This window comes from Schistocerca nitens, chromosome 8, assembly GCF_023898315.1.
Source record: "Schistocerca nitens isolate TAMUIC-IGC-003100 chromosome 8, iqSchNite1.1, whole genome shotgun sequence".
Lineage (NCBI taxonomy): Eukaryota > Metazoa > Arthropoda > Insecta > Orthoptera > Acrididae > Schistocerca > Schistocerca nitens.
Window position 1 is genome coordinate 127,679,404 of NC_064621.1, and position 26,831 is coordinate 127,706,234.

The 26,831-nt window shown below is 44.4% G+C and overlaps 1 protein-coding gene across 1 annotated transcript in view; it reads right to left on the minus strand.

Moving 5' to 3' along the window:
- The window catches only part of LOC126199444 (semaphorin-2A-like), a 468,120-nt gene that overhangs the window by 11,937 nt on the left and 429,352 nt on the right, over window positions 1-26,831 (minus strand). Inside the window, exon 10 of the mRNA XM_049936362.1 lies at window positions 14,354-14,478. Within this exon, the coding sequence (XP_049792319.1) occupies window positions 14,354-14,478 (125 nt within the window). The remainder of the gene's footprint in view (window positions 1-14,353; window positions 14,479-26,831) is intronic.

The window sequence follows — 26,831 nt, forward strand, 5'->3', positions numbered from 1 at the left end:
GTTTTTTTACCTACTTGATCCTCTGCTACTTTCACTATTTCATCTCTCACAGCTACCCATTCTTCTTCTACTGTATCTCTTTCCCCCATTCTTGTCAATCGTTCCCTAATGCTCTCCCTGAAACTCTGTACAACCGCTGGTTCTTTCAGTTTATCCAGGTCCCATCTCCTTAAATTCCCACCTCTTTGCAGTTTCTTTAGTTGTAGTCTACAGTTAATAACCAACAGATTGTGGTCAGAGTCCACATCTGCCCCTGGAAATGCCTTACAATTTAAAACATGTTTCCTAAATCTCTGTGTTAACATTATATAATCTATCTCAAAGTTAGTATCTGCAGGCTTCTTCCATGTATACAACCTTCTTTTATGATTCTTGAACCAGGTGTCAGGTATGATTAAGTTACACTCTTGTAATGACTTTATTATTAATTCGTCGGTTAAATGTGTGCGTGCGTGTGTTTGTGTGTGTGTGTGTGTGTGTGTGTGTGTGTGTGTGTGTGTGTGTGTGTAGTCGGGTGGGTTGCGTTGCTAGGCGTGTTCTCGTATCTGTGGTTATCTTAGCCTTCTGGTGTAACGGAAGCTGTCACATATACTGATGAGTCAAAACCACTGCGACCATCTGCTTAATGGCGCGTTGTTCCACGTTTTAAGAGCGGTACGTAAGTGACCCTGCTCGATTATTATTCAACAAATGCTTCATAATTTTCTGGAGTTATATGACACCCGATGCTTATGAAAACGTCGCGCAGCTTCCGTAAATTTCGGACCGGCGACTTGCGGGAGCAGAGCTAGGACCGAAGACCGTCCCAGATGTGTTCCATCGGGTTCAGACACCAATTTCCATTCTGCATCATTCGCATCAAACCATATCGTGCTGTGAGATACCCACACAACCAAGTAAGACATCAAGAATGAAGGGATGCAGGTGAGCTGTCCGCAATGATGTCCATATAGTCCCCAGCTCGTGTGGTGCCTTTGACTAACACCACAGATTCCACCGAGTTACTGGACCCCATAGCTCAATATTGCTCCACATCTCGTGCAGTACATTTTGCGAGTAGCCGTTCGCCTGGATGATACTGTATCTAAACACGAACATTGACCTAGTGTAACAAGAAACGAGATTCATACGACCACGGGACACGATTCAGTTTATTCATGGTCCATTGTCAGTATCCACAGCGAGAATTCTGAGCTCGAGGAATGTGGCAGAAGACGTGCTGACGTAAAAGGTTCCTAATGCTGGGGAAAAAAAATCTCGAGAATATTACATGTAGATTTTGAGATATACAGGGTAGCCCATTGATCACCGGGCCAAATATCTCACGAAATAAGCGTCAAACGAAAAAGCTAAAAAGAACGAAACTTGTCTAGTTTGAAGGGGGAAAGCAGATGGCGCTATGGTTGGCCCGCTAGATGGTGCTGCCATACGTCAAACGGATATCAACTGCGTTTTTTTTAAAAATAGGAACCCCCATTTTTTATTACATATTCGTGTAGTACGTAAAGAAATATGAATGTTTTAGTTGGACCATTTTTTTCGCTTTGTGATAGATGGCGCTGTAATTGTCACAAACACTTGGTAACAGGTATGTTTTTTAAATTAAAATACAGAACGTAGGTAGGTTTGAAAATTTTATTTCGGTTGTTCCAATGTGATACATGTACCTTTGTGAACATCATTTCTGAGAACGCATGCTGTTACAGCGTGATTACCTGTAAATACCACATTAATGCAATAAATTCTCAAATGGTGTCCGTCAACCTCATTGCATTTGGCAATACGTGTAACGACATTCCTCTCAACAGCGAGTAGTTCGCTTTCCGTAATGTTCGCATATGCACTGAAAATGCGCTGACGCATGTCGTCAGGCGTTTTCGGTGGATCACGATAGCAAATATCTTTCAACTTTCGACACAGAAAGAAATCCGGATACATCAGATCCGTTGAACGTGTGGGCCATGGTATGGTGCTTCGACGACCAATCCACCTATCATGAAATATGCTATTCAGTACCGCTTCAACCGCATGCGAGCTATGTGACGGACATCCATCATGTTGGAAGTAGATCGCCATTCTGTCATGCAGTGAAACATCTTGTAATAACATCAGTAGACCATTAAGTAGGAAATCAGCACACATCGCAGCATTTAGATTGCCATCGATAAAATGGGGGCCAATTATCCTTCCTCCCATAATGCCGCACGATACATTAACCCGCCAAGGTCGCTGATGTTCCACTTGTCGCAGCCATCGTCGGTTTTGCGTTGCCCAATAGCGCATATTATGCCGGTTTACGTTACCGCTATTGGTGAATGACGCTTCGTCGCTAAATAGAACGCGGACAAAAAATCTAAGTCGCTGCACAGAGACAGTCGTAGATTCCTGGGCAGACCCGTGAGCGAGGGCCTCAAGAACCAGGTGTCATCGTCCCGTAATTTCTCTTGTGCCCAGTGGCCTAACTGCACACGACGTTCAAATTCGTCGCCATGCAATTCCTGGTGCATGGAAGTATGGTACGAGTGCAATCGATGTTGATGCAGCATTTTCAACACCGACGTTTCTGAGTTTCCCGATTCTCGCGCAATTTGTCTGCTACTGATGTGCGGATTAGCCGCGACAGCAACTAAAACACCTGGGCATCATCATTTGCTGCAGGTCGTGGTTGACGTTTCACATGTGGCCGAACACTTCCTGTTTCCTTATATAACTTAACTATCCGGCGAACGGTCCGGACACTTGGATGATGTCGTCCAGGATACCGAGTAGCATACATAGCACATGCCCGTTGGGCATTTTGATCACAATAGCCATACATCAACAAGATATCGACCTTTAATGCAATTGGTAAACGGTCCATTTTAACACGGGTAATGTATCGCGAAGCAAATACCGTCCGAACTGGCGGAATGTTACGTGATACCACGTACCCAAGTACTTATACGTTTGTGACTATTACAGCGGCTTCTATCACAAAGCGAAAAAATTGGTCCAACTAAAACATTCATATTTCTTTACGTACTACACGAATATGTATTAAAAATGGGGGTTCCTATTAAAAAAAAGAAAACGCCGTGACATCCGTTTGACCTATGGCAGCCGCCATCTAGCGGGCCAACCATAGCGCCATCTGGTTTTCCTCTTCAAGCTAGACGAGCTCCGTTCTCTGTAGTTTTTTCGTTTTGAGCATATTTCGTGAGATATTTGGCCCGGTCAATCGTAGAACACCAACCAGATTTCTTTCGCCTATGGGTAGGTTGATTGTGAATGCCAAACAGCGATATCTACTGGTTCAGTTCAACAGGCTCGGGAAGAGGAGAGTGCTTGCGTAAAGCGGGGCCTGCGGCTGGCAGCTATTGGGATGACGGCGGTGTGACAGGCGGCGTGTGGGCGCATGTTATGAGGCCGCGGCGCACGGCGGCGTTCGTCCGTCATCGTCACTGCCACGGCCTGCTCGCCCGCCGCTGTCGGCTTTCTGTGTGGCCACTGCCCGTGCGAGCGGCCGATACACTCGCGTAGGCTACGCTCGCTCTGTCGCGACCACTGCACTGGTTCACTGCCGTGCTTGGGCTGCGGTCACAGTGGCACCGGTGCCGCTGGATTACGCCACGATCGATGTCGGACGAAGACGGTCGACCTTTTCAAATCTATAGGCCACTACGTGCGCGGTCACACTTTAGCCGATCTCATCGCCCGAACATACAGACCTCTGACGACAATCATGAAATTCAGATCAAAAAATGGTTCAAATGGCTCTGAGCACTATGGGACTCAACTGCTGAGGTCATTAGTCCCCTAGAACTTAGAACTAGTTAAACCTAACTAACCTAAGGACATCACAAACATCCATGCCCGAGGCAGGATTCGAACCTGCGACCGTCGCGGTCTTGCGGTTCCAGACTGCAGCGCCTTTAACCGCACGGCCACTTCGGCCGGCGAAATTCAGATCAATTTGTTTTCCTCTGTCAAATCGATCGAGTTCCTTACACTCGGAACATGGGCTGTGAGAAACTGGTAAGTTTAGTCCGAGAAAGTAAGTTTGTCACATCCTGAGGATGAAAAACATCATTTTCTGGACATCGTTCGGAATGTATTTTTTTCGATACCACAAGTAGGAGTAATGTACATCGGGAATTTTTGGTTAATAGCCTCTTTTGAGCGGTGATAGGTGGACATTAGCTCTCTGCTTCTACCATTTTTATGAAAATAAGCTGGTGATTCTCTTCCGTGAAATGGTTTGCAGATGTCGTGCATTATGTTTTTACACTATTCAGTACTTCAGGCGTCCAGAATATTCTAAACTTATACTTGCTTTTACACGTATGCTGAATGAGAGTCATTTGAGGTTAACTGACGTAGATCTACCTCTGCACACATTGAGAGTTGGCAATACTCTCTTAGGATTTAAAGTTTGGTTACAGCGCGCATACACAAGCTCTGGAACCTAAGATATTGTTGTCGCGCTTCGCAGCACACGGATTAATTAGTGGCAGTTTGTAAGCCAGTGTAGGAGCCCGCCTGCTGTGGTGCGCACGTGTTGGGCGAGGGGTCGTCGCCGAGCTGCCGTACTGCCGTGTCCGCCAGCAGCGACACAGGATTTTCTTTAAATTAATATTTAAAGAAAAGGGTTTGTGTATGTGCGTATCAGCAGACGGTAATTTTGATAATAATAGGAGTTGAATTCTTAAGGGAAACCATCGTTAGACGAATAGATTTACTGATTTTTGTCATTGATTTCTTTTGTAATTGTCAGGGAATTGTTTCACTATGTATTTAATTGAGAAGTATTTCAGTCTGTCTCAAGAGTTTGATTAATTTGTAATACTCCTTTAATGCCACTGGAGGCACATTTACATACGAAGCGATTGTTCAAAGAGTTTCTACCGTTTTGTTAATTGAATGAGAAAGAATCGCTTTCAGAATATAGTTTTTGAAAAAAAGGAATTACTTGTTTGGGTTATCATTTATCGAGTTTAGATTTGACCAAACCCTTTCTCTTGAATTATATGTAGTTGTAGTAAGCAGCATCAGCCGCAGCAACAGCAGGAGCCGCCATACAGAACACGCATTGCACTCAGCATGAATAATAGTTTTTTATGCTTTTGTTAAATAATGGAATGCAGCAGATCAAGCAGTGGCAGCAAAAAGACCAAGTGAGTTACTTGTTGCGCACAGGACCAATAAAAAAAAAGTTTAGGCGATCTCTGTAATAATAAAGTTAACAAGAGTACAAGCTCGAGATTTTCAGTAGAAAACACGAGATAAGAAGATAGAGCTCGCGACTTCCAACACTGAAGTAAATGCAACTGAAGAGAGTGTTAATCTTGCTTTTCTAGATCACTAGGAATCATCTAGAGTATATAACAGAACGTCCCTTCCGTTATCTCACAAATTCGTAAAACGTGCTACGTTATTCCGGTAACTGAGAACAGAGCATACCGTACTCGCCAAGTTCTTTTCGAGATAAATCTTCCCCATTCTTCCGCTTTCGGTGTCTTTTTGGTAGCAAAAGCCACACTGCAGCACTCCTCTTCAAGTACAGAAGCTTCCGTTCTCTCCATCCCACCATAGGAGGTTAAAATCCAACCTACGTCTTACACAGAATAGATTCAAAACTAACATAACATCTTTGACCCCGCCAAAAATTGAAAAAGGAGATCGCACGTACTGTGACCAAGCCGTCGGGCGATACTATCGGGCGACTTCTGACGACAGCGTCTGACGACAATTGTCGGTGCCACTGTGAACTCAGCCTTAGGAGAGCACATCTCACTATAAGGCAGTAATTATGACCCTGAATTGAAAAAAATTTCCAGGCTGTCGTACTTATGATCCGTAAGTTAGTATACGTACTGTGATCTTTTTTCAACATGTTCACTCGTCACTGCTGCCGAATATGTGATGATTAAGTCTGATAGCCAATTACTTCACACATATGATGCGGGTGGAAATGTATGCTTCAGATGCTCGTCGCGAATGAACTTTCCCACTAGCTTTGCGTCTTCTACAGAAATGTCTTTCACTTAGAAGATATGACGCTGTAGGCCTTTGACCGACTCACCGTTACTGCAGTGAGGATCCCTACAAACGATTAATATGCTGCTTGGCTATTGCCAATGTGTATTCATACCTCTTCTATGGATGCCAAGCTGTCGTTGTGGAATTGTACCACTCGTATTCACAATCACTTTAAACAAAAATTTCACAGAATTTAAATAAAACATAAGTAAAATCAGTACTCTTCGCGGCACGCTCCTACATTATTTACGTCTTTATCCCTGCACGCTCACCTTCAGACTGCCTAGACATTGCTTTGCGTCACGCCGTTTTAGAGCCTGGTCTCTCTTTTACCGTCGTTTCACGCTTTCGACAACGTACCCAGTGCGTTATCGCGACGCGATAAGTGTAGCCCAGTTGATTTTATACTATATCATACAATATTACGGCTGCCACAAACCACATTATTTGCCTATCTCCCAATACATCAATAACATGATTCAGATTTGGTGTGTTGGAGCAGATTGCTCTTCCATATAGCGTTTTGGTGTGTTAGTGAGTTCAGTTATTGACAGGTGCATTTTTTACGAAAGTTGTATCTGTCGCCTGTCCGCAGAAGAAAGAGTTGTCAATTTTTCTGTCGCACCACGAGTTCTTCATTTCGTTGAATTTGTAAAAGACACCGTCAGTTTAAACTCAGTACTCGAGTGGATATTGAGGTCATGGGAAAATGAGACGCGACAGTTAGAGCATAGCGGAAACAGCAGTACAACCCATAACAAGAAACTAGCACTTCATTAGATCTGATAAGACAAGAACACCTCTCATTACATTGGTATTTTTCATCATGTAGTCACTGAATATGATAAACCATTGCAACTATTAACCCTTTGTGACGAGGTGTAATTTAGTGCTAGTATATAGTGAAGAATAAAGCAAGTTTACTGTAGATACGCAACACACTTTAACGAGTGTCAATGGATAAAATTCATTTTTATTGTAAGTTACTTTTTCGAGGCGGATGTCACGAGCAACATTGCCAGTATGGGAAGCATCCGCTTTAATTCAACACGCATGTTTTAATGCGGAACAGGGCGAGTTGATTTTCACGAGATCGCTGTTTACGGTTTGTAAATTGATTCTTACGTACGATATTTGTATTTTTCAGAAAGATTTCTATAAACGAACTTAAATCGTGTTCCGCAACTCAACAGAAATACGTCTTTAATTATATCCACCTCTCCGACAGCACATCTCGAAAACGGGAATGATCCGAGCTTTTCCTAATAGTTTCGAAGGGCTCGTTGCTGCTGCTACCTACGAAAAACTACACCAAGAAGGGAGAAAGTTTTATTATGTAATCTGTGTAGACTGTAACAGATCTCTCATTGCTTCCAATTAACTTTTCAGTGTTGAGCGATATTATGTTATTTTGTATATCGCGATACCTTATCTCGAAATTAGGCAGATGTTCTTCCGAAGATGGCACCGCGAAGAGGATACCTGTTCTCCTTGCACTCGCTGTAGCTCCGTTCTTGTTCGTAAACTTGGTTTCAATCGGTGACGGACCTCTCTTCTGATTAGGCTAGTGGCTGAATTCAGATCGCAGGAGATTGAACTCAATACGTTATCTTTAACTGATCAAAATCATAGTGTGCAAAGTAACTCCAAGCGTATCCCAGTACAGTTGTCGAAGCGCCGGTCGTAGAAAAAATATGATGGATATCATAGAAAACGCCTTGTTCGTGGATGATTATCTAGTACAAAGACACAACGTTTGAGGCTCAATGTTTGATGTGAGGACTATTTAGCAGTTCCCCTCTCCCGATCTCTTCTATAAAAACTACATTTCAATATACTAACATCGTAATTGGTCTCTCAGGCAAAGCTGTATATCAAGGGTTAATTTGGATAAACTGCATCAGCAGATTCTTTCAGTGTACTCTTCGTGGGTAACTGATAGAGTAGCGACCTTCCTACTTCATATTCACTAAGGATGTCTCGTTGTCACCATTATAGTTATTGTCCGTGTGTCTGCGGCATCAACATTACTTTTTTTAAACAGTTAAATTTCGTGTAGATTTTGTAATTGTTACGAAGGTGACTACTATAATGTTCCAAGTGTTTACTTTGTGAATGATGGATGTCATCTTATTAATTATCCAAGCGAAATAAGCAAAGACTTACATATACGTATACAACGCAATCACTCATACGTGGGAGCCAGTCGTAACTGATAAATCAATGGAATGGTCGCGAATTCTGATCTCGAGCACCACAAAACATAACATTCCTGTGTTTACATCCGAGCTTTTAAAGATCAAATTAACTGAAGTCTGGTGACTGCTCCTGTTTCACGCTTGCCCGCGCGGTATGCGCTTTCGCTATAACTCGGCCATGTCCTCCGATATTCGTTATATTGATCTAATTCGTTTGCTGTTTTTATCATCTTACTTTTTAATGAATTAAATTACAAAGCGTCAACATGAGTACAGACTTCAGCAGTGTTGGATTAATAGGTCAAACATTAATATTATTACTGGACGTTATGCTAGCTCTGAAGGCCGTCCGGTGTGGCCGTACGGTTCTAGGCGCTACAGTCTGGAACCGCACGATCGCTACTGTCGCAGGTTCGAAACCTGCCTCGGGCATGGACGTGTCTGATGTCCTTAGTTTAGTTAGGTTTGAGTAGTTCTAAGTTCTAAGGGACTGATGACCTCGCATATTAAGTCCCATAGTGCTCAGAGCCATTTTAACCATTATTGAGCTAGCTCTCATACGGGAGTTTCTCTGATTTTCTGTCGATAAAGGACAAAGCAGAGCACTGTCATAGCTTTCCCACACTTTGTATCCACGTCCGCGACCATCTGTCGTTTTTAAATCGGGTAACCTGTCTCTCTAACGACTCGCAAAGCTACAACAGCGATTCTAGGTTGGTGGGTTGGTTGATTTGGGGGAGGGGACAAAACAGCTAGGTCATCGGTCCCATTGGATTAGGGAAGGATGGCGAAGGAATCGGCCGTGGCATTTAAAAGGAAAAGTACAAGAAAGCATGATCTTCAATGTGGCATAAACGACACGAATGACAGTTGTCATAAACAAGTACAAAGTGTAGACGGAGAGACTAATTATTTTTTGATTACATAAATGGCCAAAGATCACTACAACAAGAAAAATAATTAAAATATCTCGGAGGATAAGCCCAGAGAGGACTAGAAAGGGATGATCGTATGAAAGTAAATGTGATACTTAGATTCGCAGGAAGAATTCTTAGTAAATGTAATTGATCCATGAATGAGATAATTTACGAAACCCAAACCAATGAAGTGTTGTGGTAGCTCATCATTCTTGAAGGCTTAGGTTTGCTAGACAGGACCACTAGAGGAGAGATATAGGATTAAAATAAAGGCTGCAAGTTTCGCCTCTTCATTGTTGCTCATGCAACTGCAGTGGCAGGCAGTAGCAAAGAGGCAGTATTAATCAGGAAGAGGCATACCGTCAGAATTCCGAGAGCGTAACAGAGCGAACGGGCGTAGTCGTAGCCAACCGGAATGTCATTTGGAAGAACGCCGACTGTAGCACCCATACAGTCTTCCAGATCCTTTTGCGTAAACTCACGTAAGAGTTTTGACACTCCTCCTTGGAGGAGAGCAAAAAGCTTGCGTTTGAGCCTATCTGTGGTTCAGTGACAGGCAGGGTTAGCCGGCTCCTGTTGAGATGTAACAGAATGTCAATCTTCACACTCTCGCTAAAATACGAAAACTCATGAATGTTGCGAAAGATAATACAGGTGTTATAACTCTCTGTGTTTACAAAATATCGTTATTTTGGAAAGTATTCCGTCGGGAAGATCGTGCACACAATACAACAACTCTACATTAAATGTAAGAGATGTCTGCAACTACGTTATTTCGGATGAATCAGCATCGCAATGTGGACATAAAACAGAATTCATCGACACCTCAGTCATCGCAAAGGCTAACGATTACTGGGATATTGTTATAATAGAATCTATATACACCAAAGTATCTGGTAACACAATCAAGAAAGAGGCAGATGAGCACAGCGTGGAAGCCAGCCACATCGAGAGAGAATAAACTGGGCGCGGCATGTGCGGGATGAAACATGGTTGATGGAGTGAGCACTGGTGACATCGCAGCCGGTACCATGGCCGCCACGCGGGGTAGCCGCGCGGTCTTCGGCGCCTTGCCACGGTTCGCGCGGCTACCCCGTCGGAGGCACGTGTCCTCCCTTGGGCATGAGTGTGTGTGTTGTCCTTAGCGTAAGTTAGATCAAGTAGTGTGTAAGCCTGGGGACCAATGATCTCAGCAGTCTGGACCTATAGGAACTTACCACTACGACCACCACCATGGCTACACGAGAATGAAGTCAGAAACGATACAGCAGTCTGTTACCACTCGACTATGGCCCACGAAAACCGACCAAAACCTCGCGTATACGCTAATGAGGCAGAAGATTGCGTCCACAAAAAAAATGGTTCAAATGGCTCTGAGCACTATGGGACTCAACTGCCGAGGTCATTAGTCCCCTAGAACTTAGAACTAGTTAAACCTAACTAACCTAAGGACATCAAAAACATCCATACCAGAGGCAGGATTCGAACCTGCGACCGTAGCGGTCTTGCGGTTCCAGACTGCAGCGCCTTTAACCGCACGGCCACTTCGGCCGGCATTGCGTCCACAGTCCACCGCAAAAATAAATGCTGCTTTGCGAAGTAGCGGGAAAGCGTTACCGTAGGTTACGAAGGGGATTGTAAGAGGAGCATGGGGAATCATGTTAGAGGCCATACGGGCAGCAAATGGGGAAAAAGGCTGACATGAGCGACTCTAACAAAAGACATGGCTAGGAGCCACTGTCGAATATTTGCACGCCACTGTCGTGAGTGTGCACGGAAAATGTGTTAAGGACATAGAAACCACGAGGAGACGACGAGGTGTTGGACTTTCACCCCACATCACAGAATGTTGAGATCGGAGGCTTGTGCTCTCTGTGAAGCAGGACAGGCGACAATCAATGGGAGATCTGAACAGAGAACTACGCTTATGCGAGCACAAGCGTTTAGAACAGACCGTGAAGTGAGAACTGTTAAAGTTGGGGCTCCACAGTCTTCGACCCCTAAGTGTCCCATTGTTGACCCAAAGAAATCATCACTTACAAATGCAGTGCGCACGGTATCGTCAAAATTGGATCGTAGATCACCGGAAAAGTGTCACCCCTTCGCATTATATCACATCAAATAGATGGTCATATCTCGATACGCGGTCATCTAAGGGAACGACTCCTCGAAAAGTGCACTGCTCCACGGATGGAGACTGCTGGGGCAGTATTATGATATAAGGGACGTTCACCTGGTCTCCCGTGAGACTTGTAGTAGAAATCAACGGTGCCGTGACAGCTGTGAACTACGTGAAAGTTACTGCGAACCATTTGCTTCCCTTCGTGCTTGATGACTTTCCTGACAGCTACAGCATCTTCCACATGATAAATGTCGGTTTCACAAGGCCGTAGTCGTGTTACAGTGGCTTGAAGAACGTAACAGTGAAGCCAGTTTGATGTCTTGGATCCCAAATTCGCCTGATCTGAAGACGATGGGACACTCCTTGGTTACTATTGATCGCCAGCTCCGCGCTCACTACCCATCTGATCTGATCTGATGTGATGTAAGCATAGACATCTGATGCCACGTACTTCCTGAAACCTACCAAACACTTGTAGGCTTCATACCAAGCAGAATAGCCCCTATATTGTATTCCGTCGTGTACCATCGCTATTAACTCTTTTTAAAATCTGCTCGAATTGCTCTGCTTGGTCTGTGAATGTTACTCAAAATGTTTTCATGTAACTCACTCTCCTTCTTTTCATTTCCGTTTCAACCCTTCCCCAGCTCGTCCCCCCCTCCCCACCCCACTTCCTCTCCCTCTCTCTCGCTCTGTGTGTGTGTGTGTGTGTGTGTGTGTGTGCGTGCGCGCGCGCGTGTGTGTGTGTGTGCGTGTGTGTGTGTGTGTGTGTGTGCGTGCGTGTGTGTGTGTGTGTGTGTTTGTGTGTGTGTGTGTATTTTCCATTGATGGAATTCACCAGTACTTTTTAGATGGAAATGGATTCTTCTGTCTGTTTGATTAATATGTCTACTTCTCTGATGTACTAGTGTGCTACAAAGTACATTTCCAGCATGCATTGCCTGTAATTGCCACATACATATCATGTTATTCAGTGGCATCCGAATCTGCAAACTTTCAACACCGCATAACGGCGACCTATGCACTTAATCTTAATTCATGTAAGTTCGACTTGCGAGTATCACAAATTCTCGAGCTTTCAATTGTGAATGTTTTTGAGCAGACAGTATGTCGTAATCTACATTAAATGTATTTAGCAAGTTACGCATTTCAAAGTAATTCAAAAATCTAAGAAGTAAAACTAGTTAAGTGAGATTTAAATTCCACCTATCACTATCACAAGTCAGTTGCCTTAAAACAACAGCCACTCATTCTTTGTTTCCTGACAGCGTTCAGCACGCTCGGGAAATGTCAGCTCAGCACAGAGATCCGTATTAAGTTGTGTTAGTTGAAGAATACCCTTAATATCTTATCGTTGGTAGAAGTGTTGTGGTCGTCAATGCGTGAGACAAGAAGGACATCAGACCACTTTCTATCGATAACATTTCCCAATGCAGCAGTTTAGATGCTGACATCGGGAAGTCGCAGGATAAAGGTGACGGAAAAGAAGAATACCATTACATCGGAATTTTTAACTCGAGCTGAGCATCACAGACTAGCGAAAGATTTTCAGCGAAATCGTAACAGCCCCAACATCAATATCCTCTGCAGCATTATCGTGGAAGCTGCTTCACCCTTACACAATAGCATGACTAAATCAATATCGTCCATTTTAATGAATCACAAAATCCGTCGTTTTCAATATGGTTTTGTACGCACTTACTTAAAAATTCTATGAAGTCAGTGCCTATGTGACTCGAGAGAGATAAAACAACAAAGAGAGAAAAATGTTGAAATTACAGACGAATTGCACATGGAGAGTACATTCTTGTACCGTCCTTCAAACCAACCAAATACTTGCCTTTGCCAACGGAGCTTGGTTCTGCATTACCAAACATTTTCCACTCTTTAATAATCACTGAACGCCATTCACTTAGCCTTCTCTACCACATTCGTCTTTTGTCACCAACACAGTTTCTCTGCCGTCTGGTTAAATTCCAGCCATCCTACACGTCTTGTAAATTTGGAAATCAAACTACATTGCCTCCTAAAATCATCCCAACGCCGGGTCGTTGCTACGCCTCGGCGAAGTAGCTCCTACCTCCACACTCCCTTCCCCCTCAAATTCTGTTCGCCTTCAATCCAGTCCCAGTCCAAGTTCCACAATTATGAGCTAACAACTGCGCTCCACCAGACCTCCCGCTCCCATTTTACCAAGTCTCCTGTATCCAACCCAACCTTGTTTGGCAACATCCTAATCATACCTATTCGAACTCTCACCTTCTTGTACACTCTCCAATACTGGACAACTACGAAATCTTAGTCCTAGTGTCCCAACAGTTTTACCTTATTTTCCCGAACATTCTCCTCTCTCACTCCTACTATACTTAGGGGGAACTCGTCACCATGCAAAACAATATCCGTCACCGTCAACCAAAAGAGGTATTGTCAGCTATATCACAACGTCAGCCAGACCATAGTAATTTGAATTTTACACAGAAATCCATTAAAGTAAATCATCCTTTCTTGTTATTAATACTTATTGTAAAAGTTTTACTGATATCTTGAAACGTATTAGGATGAAGAGCATCAATATGGTTGCTGCCAGCAAGCACGCTCCCCCCCCCCCCCCCTCCTCGCCTCTAATGAGGAACGTAAGTATATGAGGTGATCGGTAAAGGAAAGACAGCTCTTTAATGTTGCATAAACACCTGAAGATGACGAGCATCTCCCTCTTAGGAATATTATGCACTTGCTACAGTGACATCAGACTTTACGACGAATGACTACTAAAGCAAGTGCGAAACGTTATGTTTATAAGCTGGACGTGAAATTTACAAAAATGGTTCAAATGGTTCTGAGCACTATGGGACTTAACATCTGTGGTCATCAGTCCCCTATAACTTAGAACTACCTAAACCTAACTAACCTAAGGACATCACACACATCCATGCCCGAGGCAGGATTCGAACCTGCAACCGTAGCGGTCGCGCGGTTCCGGACTGCGCGCCTAGAACCGCTAGACCACCGCGGCCGGCTGAAATTTACAAATCAGTTAAATTTGAACTACGCAAAAGCTGTAATTGCAGGAGGCTGGATAGATAATACAACGCCCTTACCTGCCTGGAGATCTCCATGGCACGGATTGGCTCCGATGGAGTGACATCGAAGACGTCAAGTTCTCTCGACATTGGGCGCCCATCTCTGTCGGTCCACTGAACCACTTTGTGCACTTGACCAGTGTCTGCAACAAGAAAACAAAAGCTGTAAGTGTGCGCTAATCTGGAAGATATGAATACGATAGCAGTGAAAGACTAATCGTCATCACTATAGAAGTTTAAATCCTGTTCCTCTCTCTATCACGTATCTGAGTGAGAACAAAATTAAGTTTTCCGCATGAATACCAGTATGTAAATCTATAGAGGATGATGATAGGATGCGATTTTGGTCCAGACGACCAAACGTCGCAATATCACGTGACTACACCTTTTTCTGGCAGTTATTCATTACAAGCGTTTACAGACCGATGCAAAGCTTTTCAGATTAGTCTTTTGGGTGGATTTAGTAGACGTGAATGTTTATTACGACATTTCGTGGATTAATCTGGTGCGTTATGGATCGTTAACACCTGGGCCTTAGTGTGAGCTTTGGGATATTAGCTGGCTCTTGGAGGCATTCATTTGAGGTAATGTAGGTTACACTCTAACAAGCAGTCATCCAAGTGAAACTTATAGCCGTTGGAAACTTTACTACTTCCGTAGGTTTGACCAGCGAAGCTCTGTTCCGTAACAGGTCCGTGTACATTTTTCGTAGCACTTACGAGAAGTTCTAGAGTGAAATTTCCACTACTGAACAGGGTTTACGTTGGCAAGAATCATCCTGACTGGTTGAAACTGCATCGGAATTCAAATATGTATACGACATAACCTCATTGGCAATATTGTGACAAGTCAGTATCTCTTACTGAGCTGAGGTAAAAATTGCTGTTTTGAAGAGCGCGCCGCAGCGCGTAGTGTGAAGCAGTCGCCCTCCGTTTCTGGCGGAGGCGCCGCTGTGGCAATCGCAGCTTTCGTGTCTCCCTCTGGTGGGAAAGGGGAAAGGTTGCCTGTTCACATGCATTTAAGGGGCGCTATGAGCTCGGCGGTTGGTCAGTCGGGGAGAGTCTGTCAGTCTCGTCGAGTCCGGTCAGTTGGGCAGCCGGGTCAGTGTGGGGCAGTCAGTGTCTGTCTGTCGTCCGGAGTGCTAGTATGTGTTAGGCCGCCAGTCTGTTAGAGTTTGCTCAGGCAATGGGCATTGGCGGTCGGATAGATCGGTTGGTCGGTCGCGCACTGGGACACAGAATGACTTGCCCGTCTTGAGCGTCGGCGCATGTGAGGTCGCCACGTCAGTCCAGTGGGCCGCGGCGTATAGCGAGGTATAGTGGTTTCGCGGGCGACATGAGAGCAACAGGAGTCAACCCACGACATCGGTCTGGCCTGTGCGAGCTGCGACGCCGTGAGACGGGAGATCGGCGCGACTTCCTGCGGCTGGCAGCGGATGGTTCGGGAGAGCGTTTTGGGGGTCCTGCGCCAGGTCTTCGCCAGACATCGCAGTTTATTGTGACTCGTGATATGTTGTTTCATTTACTTCTTAACTTCTACGCGTTTCTTGGTCAGTCTCTCGTCCCAGCTTGCTCGTCTGTCTCTCGTCCGCATTTGTTAGGCGGTTAGTGTCTGTCTGTCTGTCTGTCGGTCACCCATACGTTAATAGCTGCCTCGGTGTTAACGAATTTAGTCCTTAAGGTGTAAAGGCCGAATTCCTTAAATATGTTTTTATCTTGCGTATTATCTTGAGAGGCGGTATATGTGTAATGTGGAGCATGTTTGTACATTTTATGTAAGACTGCTTTTCATGGGTTTTTATTTAAATGGTCATTTTAGTATATAAAGTTGCCACCCTTCCACCGTAAGAGTTTGCTTTTAAAAACAGGTTTCACATTCGGTGGCAAGTATTTTTTTTTTTTTAATGTGAGTGTTTTTCCATCCCTCCTACGGGGTGTATAGTTTATATGTTTGTGTGAGTTGTTAAAATTTTTAGTTTAAAGTAATCTGGTGTGTTACAGATTTGCACCAGTGTAGTCATTCAGAGGTTGTTGTGAGCGTTCGTGACTATGGCCGTGTTAAAAGGGAGCGGCTAGGTTTTCAGCCCGAAAGCTCATACTGTCAAAATAAAATAAGATTGTTATTTCTGCCCCTCAATAAATTGTAACTTGATATTTAGAGGGTGCTTCCTGATCATAATTTTTAAATCTGCTAAAAAGGGTTTTTAAGAATAAAATTTCCATTTGTTGAATTTAATTTGTTTTCATCAGTTACCCACTGGCAACTATTTCCACGCTCACATAGTGTGATTAAATGTGTTAATGTTGTAGATGAATCGCTAGTAAATAAGGCAAATTCTTCAAGAAAAGATTTTGAAAGTAAATATCACTGTTCACTTACTTTACTCTACTTACTGACATTTGGTGCAGTGACACCTTGCCGTAGTCTCGGCTGAAAATAACTCTATTTCATTTTTCAACCACTACAATGGGTATTCAGCGCAGGTTGCTCCAGCAGCACACATAGAAAGGAAACTGCTAGGAATCACATTGATTTGACAATAAAATGCCCACTGTTTAGCGGTATGTACGCTGAAATAAACTTTCGGGGTGGTTCATATCTGTTTACGAGACGGCACTCGCTAACTTACAGTTACTTTTATGCAATCTTGTACTGAAGAGGAGCTAATAAGATGACGCACTAAGCTACTCAATGAGGCGTTTTCCGGCGGCTCAGATACTAGACTTTTAGCTATGAAATTCAAACACTTAATTTCTCGTCCCAATTCCACACACATTTACCTTCCCACATTTATTGATTTTGAGAGAAGTTTATCAACCGCTAAATTCGTTACTATTTGTCACAGTCACCGACAGTGCCTTTATTTGAAAACATACGCAGAATAGTCTCGTGCCTTTTAAAACTGCGGTATCCGGATACAACGCAGGCTTCCACAGTTTCCCCACCTCCTTTCAACACTTTGGGCTCGCAAGCCTGCACAAAGCACAGGAGTGACGGAGCACTGTTTCCTGTGAAACGCTGCTAATGAGGTGCGCGCTGAACACGAAGCGCTACCAACACCTTTGCGCCACAACACAGGCGCGACTCGATCTCAACCACCAGAAACGCAGTGACGTCAGAGGAACAGAGTCACGTGATATTTCCACGGAACGTTTGCTACCGCAGCCCTCTGGAGTATTGCTGTACCAGTAATACGGGCAAGAGGCTGTGGCTTCGGAGTTGTTCGACTGCGGTCAAGTTATTGACAGGTTTCATGATATGCGGTCTGCAACGGGTATCAGCAATACGATATGCAAATATTAACGTAGTTGAGTAAGAAAGACGAAAATTTAATGCTCATGGGGGACTGGAATTCGATAGTAGGAAAAGGAAGAGAAGCAAAGTGGCAGGTAAATATGGACTGGGGGTAAGGAATGAAAGAAGAAGCTAGTAAATGAAACAGGTGAAAAGTAATACAAAACAATCTCAAAAATGAGATCGACAGGATGCGCAAAATTGCTAAGCAAGCGATAGCTAGAGGACAAATGCAAGGATGTAGAGTCATACATCGATAGGGTTAAGACATATACTGCCTACAGGAAAATTAAAGAGACCTTTGGAGAAAAGATAATCACCTGCATGAAAATCAAGAGCTCAGAGGGAAAACCAGTCCTAAGCAAAGAAGGGAAAGCAGAAAGGTGAAAGGAGTATATAGAGGGTCTATACAAGTATGTTGTACTTGAGGGCAATATTATGGAAATGGAAGAGGACGTAGATGAAGATGAATTGGGAGATACGATACTGCGTGAAGAATTTGACGGAGCATTGGAAGATCTAAGCCGAAACAAGGCCCAGGAGTCGACAACATTCCATTATAATTACTGATAGCCTTGGGAGAGCCAGCCATGACAAAACTCTACCAGCTGGTAAGCAAGATGTATGAGACAGGCGAAATACCCTCAGACTTCAAGAAGAATATAATGATTCCAATTCCAAACAAAGCAGGTGCTGACAGGTATGAAAATTATCGAACTATCAGCTTAATAAGACACGGTTGCAAAATACTAACACGAATTCGTTACAGAGGAATGTAAAAACTGGTAGAAGCCAACCTCGGGAAAGATCAGTTTGGATTCCGTAGAAATATTGGAACAAGCGAGGCAATTCTGACCCTACGACTTATCTTAGAAGATAGATTAAGGAAAATAAAACCTACGTTTCTAGCATATGTAGAAGTAGAGAAAGCTTTTGGCTATCTTGACTGGATTACTCTCTTTGAAATTCTGAAGGTGGCAGCTGTAAAATACAGGGAGCGAAATGCTATTGACAATTTGTACCGAAACCAGATTGCAGTTATAAGCGTAGAGGGGCATGAAAGGGAAGCAGTGATTGAGAAGGGGGTGAAATAGGGTCGTAGCCTTCTCCCCTTTGTTATTCAGTCTGAATATTGAGCAATCAGTAAACGAAACAAAATAAAAATTGAATTGAAATCCATGGAGAAGAAATAAAAACTTGAGATTTGCCGATGACGTTGTAATTCTGACAGAGTCAGCAAAGGATGTGGAAGAGCAGTTGAACGCAATTGACAGTTTCTTGAAAGGGGGATATAAGATGAAGATCGACAAAAGCAAAATGATGATAATAGAATGTCGAATTAAATCAGGAGATTTTGAGGGAATAAGATTAGGAAATCAGACGCTTAAGGTAGTTGATTAGTTTTGCTGTTTGGAGAGCAAAATAACTAATGACGGTAGAAGTAGAGAGGATATAAAATGTAGACTGGCTATGGCCAGGAAAGCGTTTATGAAGAAGAGAAATTTGTTAACATCGAGTGTAGATTTAAGTGTCACGAAGTCGTTTCTGAAAGTATTTGTATGGATTGTAGCCATGTATGGAAGTGAAGCATGGATGGTAATAGTTTAGACAAGAAGAGAATAGAAGCTTCCGAAATGTGGTGCCACAGAAGAATGCTGAAGAGTAGATGGGTAGATCACGTAACCAATGAGGAAGTACTGAATAGAACTGGGGAGAAGATGAAATTGTGGAACAACTTGACTAGGAGAAGGGATAGGTAAGTTAGACATGTTCTGATTTACCAAGGTATCACCAGTTTAGTAGTGGAGGGTAAAAATTGTAGAGAGAGACCAAGAGTTCAATATAAACAGATCCAGAAGGATTTAGGTTGCAATATTTACTCAGAGATGAAAAGATTGCACAGGACAGAGTAATATGGAGAGCTGCATCAAACCAGTATCGTGACCGAAGACCACAACAACAACAGATAAGAAATTGTCACAGAGAGATCTCACAGTGGTCCGGGTTCAAATCAGCTTCAAGTGACTACCCAAAATTTTTTGAGTCATCAGTCATGTGACTGCTTTGATGCGACCCGCTAAGAATTCCTTTCTTGTACCAAGCTCTTCATATAAGAATAGCACTTGCCCCTTACGTCCTCATTTCTTTATTTGGAGTATCCCAATCTCTGGCTTCCCCTACGGTTTTTATTCACTTCAGCTCTCTCCAATTCCATAAAGGTTATCCCCTTTTCTCTTAACACACGACTTGTCGTCCTGTCCATTCTACTTTTCGGTATTTTCGATAAGTACCTGTCTTATAAGATTCAGCAGAGAACCTCTTCATCCCTTATCTTCTTAGTCTGTGTAATATTCAAGTTCTTACTACAGCACAACATGTCAAACGCTTCGATTCTCTTCTTTTCTGGTTCCCCCACTGTCCACGATTCACTACCATGCAACGCTGACCTCAAAAAGTACTTAAGAGTTCACGCAAATATTGAATCTTCCGTAGCTGATTAGGGAGAAACTAGACCTCCTGTGCAGTGTTAGATCGTATGCCTATACCTGCAGCATCCCTGAAGCTATAAAACTTTTAACAAAAGAATTGTTGAAATCGTCTATGAAAAGTTTCAGATTGTAGCTGTTAGAAAGAGAAGGCTTCGAGCTGCTAAAATGACGTCATTCACGGTCTGTGTAATGCAACTTTTACTTCTCATCAGCTTCCATAGCTATATGAACGACGTAATGCGTTGAAATTTAGTGAATCAACGGTTTCTTTCCGAAACAATTGCCGCTGTAACTTTATAAAAATATAATGTTTATTCGGTTTTGAAAAAATGCTTTCTACACTTTAAGTATTTTTCAAATATGTGTAGAGATTTGAAGATACAGATATACAGGAAATAATGCGTGTATGTTTCCCACAGGAAACTTGCTTCTCCTTCGAAATTAACCAATTACATAGCAGTAGTTTCGTCTTCATGTTAACTATATTATTTTATCGTTTGCCAGTTTCTTTCATTTATAACCCGATGTCATCTGAAATCTTTACAAATCCCACGTCATTTCAGAAAATGTAGGCGTTGAAGAGCGTTATTTTGCGACCGTATTGTTATCACATATACACTCCTGGAAATGGAAAAAAGAACACATTGACACCGGTGTGTCAGACCCACCATACTTGCTCCGGACACTGCGAGAGGGCTGTACAAGCAATGATCACACGCACGGCACAGCGGACACACCAGGAACCGCGGTGTTGGCCGTCGAATGGCGCTAGCTGCGCAGCATTTGTACACCGCCGCCGTCAGTGTCAGCCAGTTTGCCGTGGCATACGGAGCTCCATCGCAGTCTTTAACACTGGTAGCATGCCGCGACAGCGTGGACGTGAACCGTATGTGCAGTTGACGGACTTTGAGCGAGGGCGTATAGTGGGCATGCGGGAGGCCGGGTGGACGTACCACCGAATTGCTCAACACGTGGGGCGTGAGGACTCCACAGTACATCGATGTTGTCGCCAGTGGTCGGCGGAAGGTGCACGTGCCCGTCGACCTGGGACCGGACCGCAGCGACGCACGGATCCACGCCAAGACCGTAGGATCCTACGCAGTGCCGTAGGGGACCGCACCGCCACTTCCCAGCAAATTAGGGACACTGTTGTTCCTGGGGTATCGGCGAGGACCATTCGCAACCGTCTCCATGAAGCTGGGCTACGGTCCCGCACACCGTTAGGCCGTCTTCCGCTCACGCCCCAACATCGTGCAGCCTGCCTCCAGTGGTGTCGCGACAGGCGTGAATGGAGGGACGAATGGAGACGTGTCGTCTTCAGCGATGAGAGTCGCTTCTGCCTTGGTGCCAATGATGGTCGTATGCGTGTTTGGCGCCGTGCAGGTGAGCGCCACAATCAGGACTGCATACGACCGAGGCACACAGGGCCAACACCCGGCATCATGGTGTGGGGAGCGATCTCCTACACTGGCTGTACACCACTGGTGATCGTCGAGGGGACACTGAATAGTGCACGGTACATCCAAACCGTCATCGAACCCATCGTTCTACCATTCCTAGACCGGCAAGGGAACTTGCTGTTCCAACAGGACAATGCACGTCCGCATGTATCCCGTGCCACCCAACGTGCTCTAGAAGGTGTACGTCAACTACCCTGGCCAGCAAGATCTCCGGATCTGTCCCCCATTGAGCATGTTTGGGACTGGATGAAGCGTCGTCTCACGCGGTCTGCACGTCCAGCACGAACGCTGGTCCAACTGAGGCGCCAGGTGGAAATGGCATGGCAAGCCGTTCCACAGGACTACATCCAGCATCTCTACGATCGTCCCCATGGGAGAATAACAGCCTGCATTGCTGCGAAAGGTGGATATACACTGTACTAGTGCCGACATTGTGCATGCTCTGTTGCCTGTGTCTATGTGCCTGTGGTTCTGTCAGTGTGATCATGTGATGTATCTGACCCCAGGAATGTGTCAATAAAGTTTCCCCTTCCTGGGACAATGAATTCACGGTGTTCTTATTTCAATTTCCAGGAGTGTATTAATAGTTGCGAATAACAATACTGCCTCGTAATTCGGAGTAACACAGGTACTGCAATATCGCATGTATCCGCCGACATCGTGCGTGCGACTTTCAAGTAAAATGTCTCCCCTGTACGGGAATATACCAGATGGATGTACGAGTTGAGGTTGTAGACACTTGGTTGACGACGTATGAAAGTTTGAGTCTACCCGGGATCCCTGCTCGGATAGCCCAGCGTTAGGCGTGCGCTCCCGGTAAGCGGGAAATCCCGGATTCGAGCATCAGTCCAGCACAAATTTTCATAATCGTGATTCCATTACACAGTTGATGGTTGTCCATATTCGCAACTGCGAATGCATTTCTTGGCTTAATCCGCTTTTTGGCTTATATAACGGCTGTATAGGCCGCAACTCCTGTCCGAAGGAACACTGCATCGTAATTTGGAATAACACAGGCAATTCAATATCGTATAATAAATGACAGTTCTGTGGTATGGGATGATTTTTGGCTGAAAAATTGCCATGATGTACGAGACGTACAAACACAAATATTCATTAATCAGTCCATCCTACATTTCTCACTGCAATGAGTTTGCCGTCACTACTGTTGTTTCGCTAACACTTTGGATACGAATCAGCCTAACAATCTATTGAATAGCATTCGTGGACTGGGAAACATAATAGGCTCCTTCGGTCATCGAATTACCAGTTTTGTTTTCAGAGCGTGAATATAAGTATTTAGCTAAACTGCCCAGTGTTAATTACAGCGAAAATGCAAAAGGAAACACTGTTGTTTTTGTATTGCTGAGGACGGAAGCGACAGAATAAAGGTTGTAAAATTCGGTACTCGCAATAGAAACGCCGAAAGTGTCACCTCATTGAATGGTCCATTGCTCTCATTTTTATAGTCACTCCTCACTAAGGTTCTGCAGAGCAATGGAAGCTGTAGACGGACACTGCAGTTACAGGCAAAACAGGATATGTCAAAACAGGTTGTCCCCTTACACGTCTTGGAATCGTGTGGTAAACTGGATCTCAGAAGAAAAAGAAATGATAAATTGACCAGAGTTGTTTATTATGAGGCGGTGTACTTTTACGTAAGACTTGCTGTGTCCTCTTAACGTGTGGACGTTGCGAGCTGCCACTGATAAACATCCTCCTGAAGGCCATCAATTTGCTACTGACACTGCAGTGATACTCCACTGATGTCACCGCCAAGACGAGCCAATTGGTCTCTCCACTTTGATAGACAAACATGGCCTTTCTGAGCACTTTATTGATTATGCCCCCGATTGTATCAAATCCTTAGATGTGTTTCCACTGATTGAACGTCGTTGCTGGAGAAGGAAAAACCAGGGCTCTAATGACCGTGCAGTTGCGCAGCCTGAACTCAAGGAACAAGAATAACTTCTTTCCCCTCGAAATAACAGTTCGGCAGCCACGTATTTCTTATTTCCTTATTCACTACTAGTTTCGTGCTTGTGGCCTCTTTCGCAAGCCGTCCTGCATAAAAATAGTACATAAAGAGCGAATCTCTGCACTAAGATTCAAATTTTGGTGAATACATTAAAACAGCAGTATAATGGGTCGCATTTATGTCATTAATTCCTAAAAAAGTATAAAAAAATGGTTCAAATGGCTCTGAGCACTATGGGACTTAACATCTAAGGTCATCAGTCCCCTAGAACTTAGAACTACTTAAACCTAACTAACCTAAGGACATCACACACATCCATGCCCGAGGCAGGATTCGAACCTGCGACCGGAGCGGTCACGCGGTTCCAGACTGAAGCGCCTAGACCTCACGGCCACACCGGCCGGCTAAAAAAGTATAAAATGAAGTTTAAGTTAGAGATAGTTACGTTGGTTGGTATACTGCAGTTGAGACCCGGTTGAGTTTCACTTGTCAAGAGTATAAGTTTGAAGTTAGAATATTGATTGTTCTGTTTACTGATGAATGAAGTAACTTAAGTCTATGATTTTACGAATGCCCGCTAAGCTGTAATAGACTTGCATAGAGGAGAGGTAATGATACGTACTGAAGGAATCTCCGTGAAACTGAGTATAGAAGGTTGTAATTTTTAGGATTAGACAGGAATGAGGTGCATAAAATTTCTAGCTCGTTCTGAGCTGCAACTTGAATCAGACCCAGGTTTTAATTGCGTGAGTAGACCAAGTGTTTTGATGTCTGAACATAGACGTAGTGACTATTTGCTGGTATTGTTGGAGAACGTTGAGGGACTGGCATTTCTTACATTGCTCCTTAGTGTGAATTTATAATCTGTTGCTGTGGTCGCTTCTCGGTCGTGTATTTCGTAACTATTCGGGAATTTGTTGTGCTGAAATGTGTGGTGTGGTTATAAACTCCTGGAGTGGAAATTATTCGTAAATTCTAGATTATGCGTACCATGTGGCTAGAAAGCCCCAAGTACTTTATCTGATCAGATAGGGGATATGAAGCCAGAATCCGTGTGGTTTCACGGGATAAGAAGCTTACTCATATGGTATCGAAAGTTGTAGTAACTGGAATCAGTTCTGGGGTGTTTAAAAATTTTGTGTCATTGTGGAAAAACAAGAGCTTCACGAAAAGTGCGCGTAGAGTATGACGGAATCTGAAGAGTAACCTTATAGTTTTGTATTTACATTATGTATGGTGTAATTTCTGTTGCGAATTAGATTTTTTAAATACACAATCTAAGTGAAAATAGAGTTAGTTAGATTTGATTAGAGATCTGTTTTGATGTTGAATGCTTTGTCTTGACGAAAACAATGTGTAAAATGCGACAAACATGTGTGCATTAAGTCTGAAGCAATTGCGAGCATAAATGTTACTGCATGTGAATTATGCAGTCGTATTTTCCACTTTTGTTTTATTAACCTGTACTACAGATCTGTTTTGCAGTTGTTCATCACGTGTCACCTGTGTCCACAGCTTTGATTTCCTTTTTTATTAAAATAGAATTTATGTCTGAAAATCAAACTGTTATACTCTGGTAGTTAGCACCGGATGGTTTTAGTAACTGGGTAGGGAAGACTACCTGCTCGAAAAATGAATGCTCTGCCGAGCTCACAAATTGTTATGGAGTTAGAAACTTACGGCATATAATGGGAAGACCCCAGCTTCATTTTTTGCTCCGTGTCTAATGATCTTGAATCAGATGGAACTTTTAATGCTGGTTTTCCTTCTGTGGGAAGGCCACATTTGTGACTTCGAAAATAGGGAATTGTTGTGTGCGCCAACATACACTCCTGGAAATTGAAATAAGAACACCGTGAATTCATTGTCCCAGGAAGGGGAAACTTTATTGACACATTCCTGGGGTCAGATACATCACATGATCACACTGACAGAACCACAGGCACATAGACACAGGCAACAGAGCATGCACAATGTCGGCACTAGTACAGTGTATATCCACCTTTCGCAGCAATGCAGGCTGCTATTCTCCCATGGAGACGATCGTACAGATGCTGGATGTAGTCCTGTGGAACGGCTTGCCATGCCATTTCCACCTGGCGCCTCAGTTGGACCAGCGTTCGTGCTGGACGTGCAGACCGCGTGAGACGACGCTTCATCCAGTCCCAAACATGCTCAATGGGGGACAGATCCGGAGATCTTGCTGGCCAGGGTAGTTGACTTACACCTTCTAGAGCACGTTGGGTGGCACGGGATACATGCGGACGTGCATTGTCCTGTTGGAACAGCAAGTTCCCTTGCCGGTCTAGGAATGGTAGAACGATGGGTTCGATGACGGTTTGGATGTACCGTGCACTATTCAGTGTCCCCTCGACGATCACCAGTGGTGTACGGCCAGTGTAGGAGATCGCTCCCCACACCATGATGCCGGGTGTTGGCCCTGTGTGCCTCGGTCGTATGCAGTCCTGATTGTGGCGCTCACCTGCACGGCGCCAAACACGCATACGACCATCATTGGCACCAAGGCAGAAGCGACTCTCATCGCTGAAGACGACACGTCTCCATTCGTCCCTCCATTCACGCCTGTCGCGACACCACTGGAGGCGGGCTGCACGATGTTGGGGCGTGAGCGGAAGACGGCCTAACGGTGTGCGGGACCGTAGCCCAGCTTCATGGAGACGGTTGCGAATGGTCCTCGCCGATACCCCAGGAGCAACAGTGTCCCTAATTTGCTGGGAAGTGGCGGTGCGGTCCCCTACGGCACTGCGTAGGATCCTACGGTCTTGGCGTGCATCCGTGCGTCGCTGCGGTCCGGTCCCAGGTCGACGGGCACGTGCACCTTCCGCCGACCACTGGCGATAACATCGATGTACTGTGGAGACCTCACGCCCCACGTGTTGAGCAATTCGGCGGTACGTCCACCCGGCCTCCCGCATGCCCACTATACGCCCTCGCTCAAAGTCCGTCAACTGCACATACGGTTCACGTCCACGCTGTCGCGGCATGCTACCAGTGTTAAAGACTGCGATGGAGCTCCGTACGCCACGGCAAACTGGCTGACACTGACGGCGGCGGTGCACAAATGCTGCGCAGCTAGCGCCATTCGGCGACCAACACCGCGGTTCCTGGTGTGTCCGCTGTGCCGTGCGTGTGATCATTGCTTGTACAGCCCTCTCGCAGTGTCCGGAGCAAGTATGGTGGGTCTGACACACCGGTGTCAATGTGTTCTTTTTTCCATTTCCAGGAGTGTATATTGAGACTTGGATCTGAAGAGA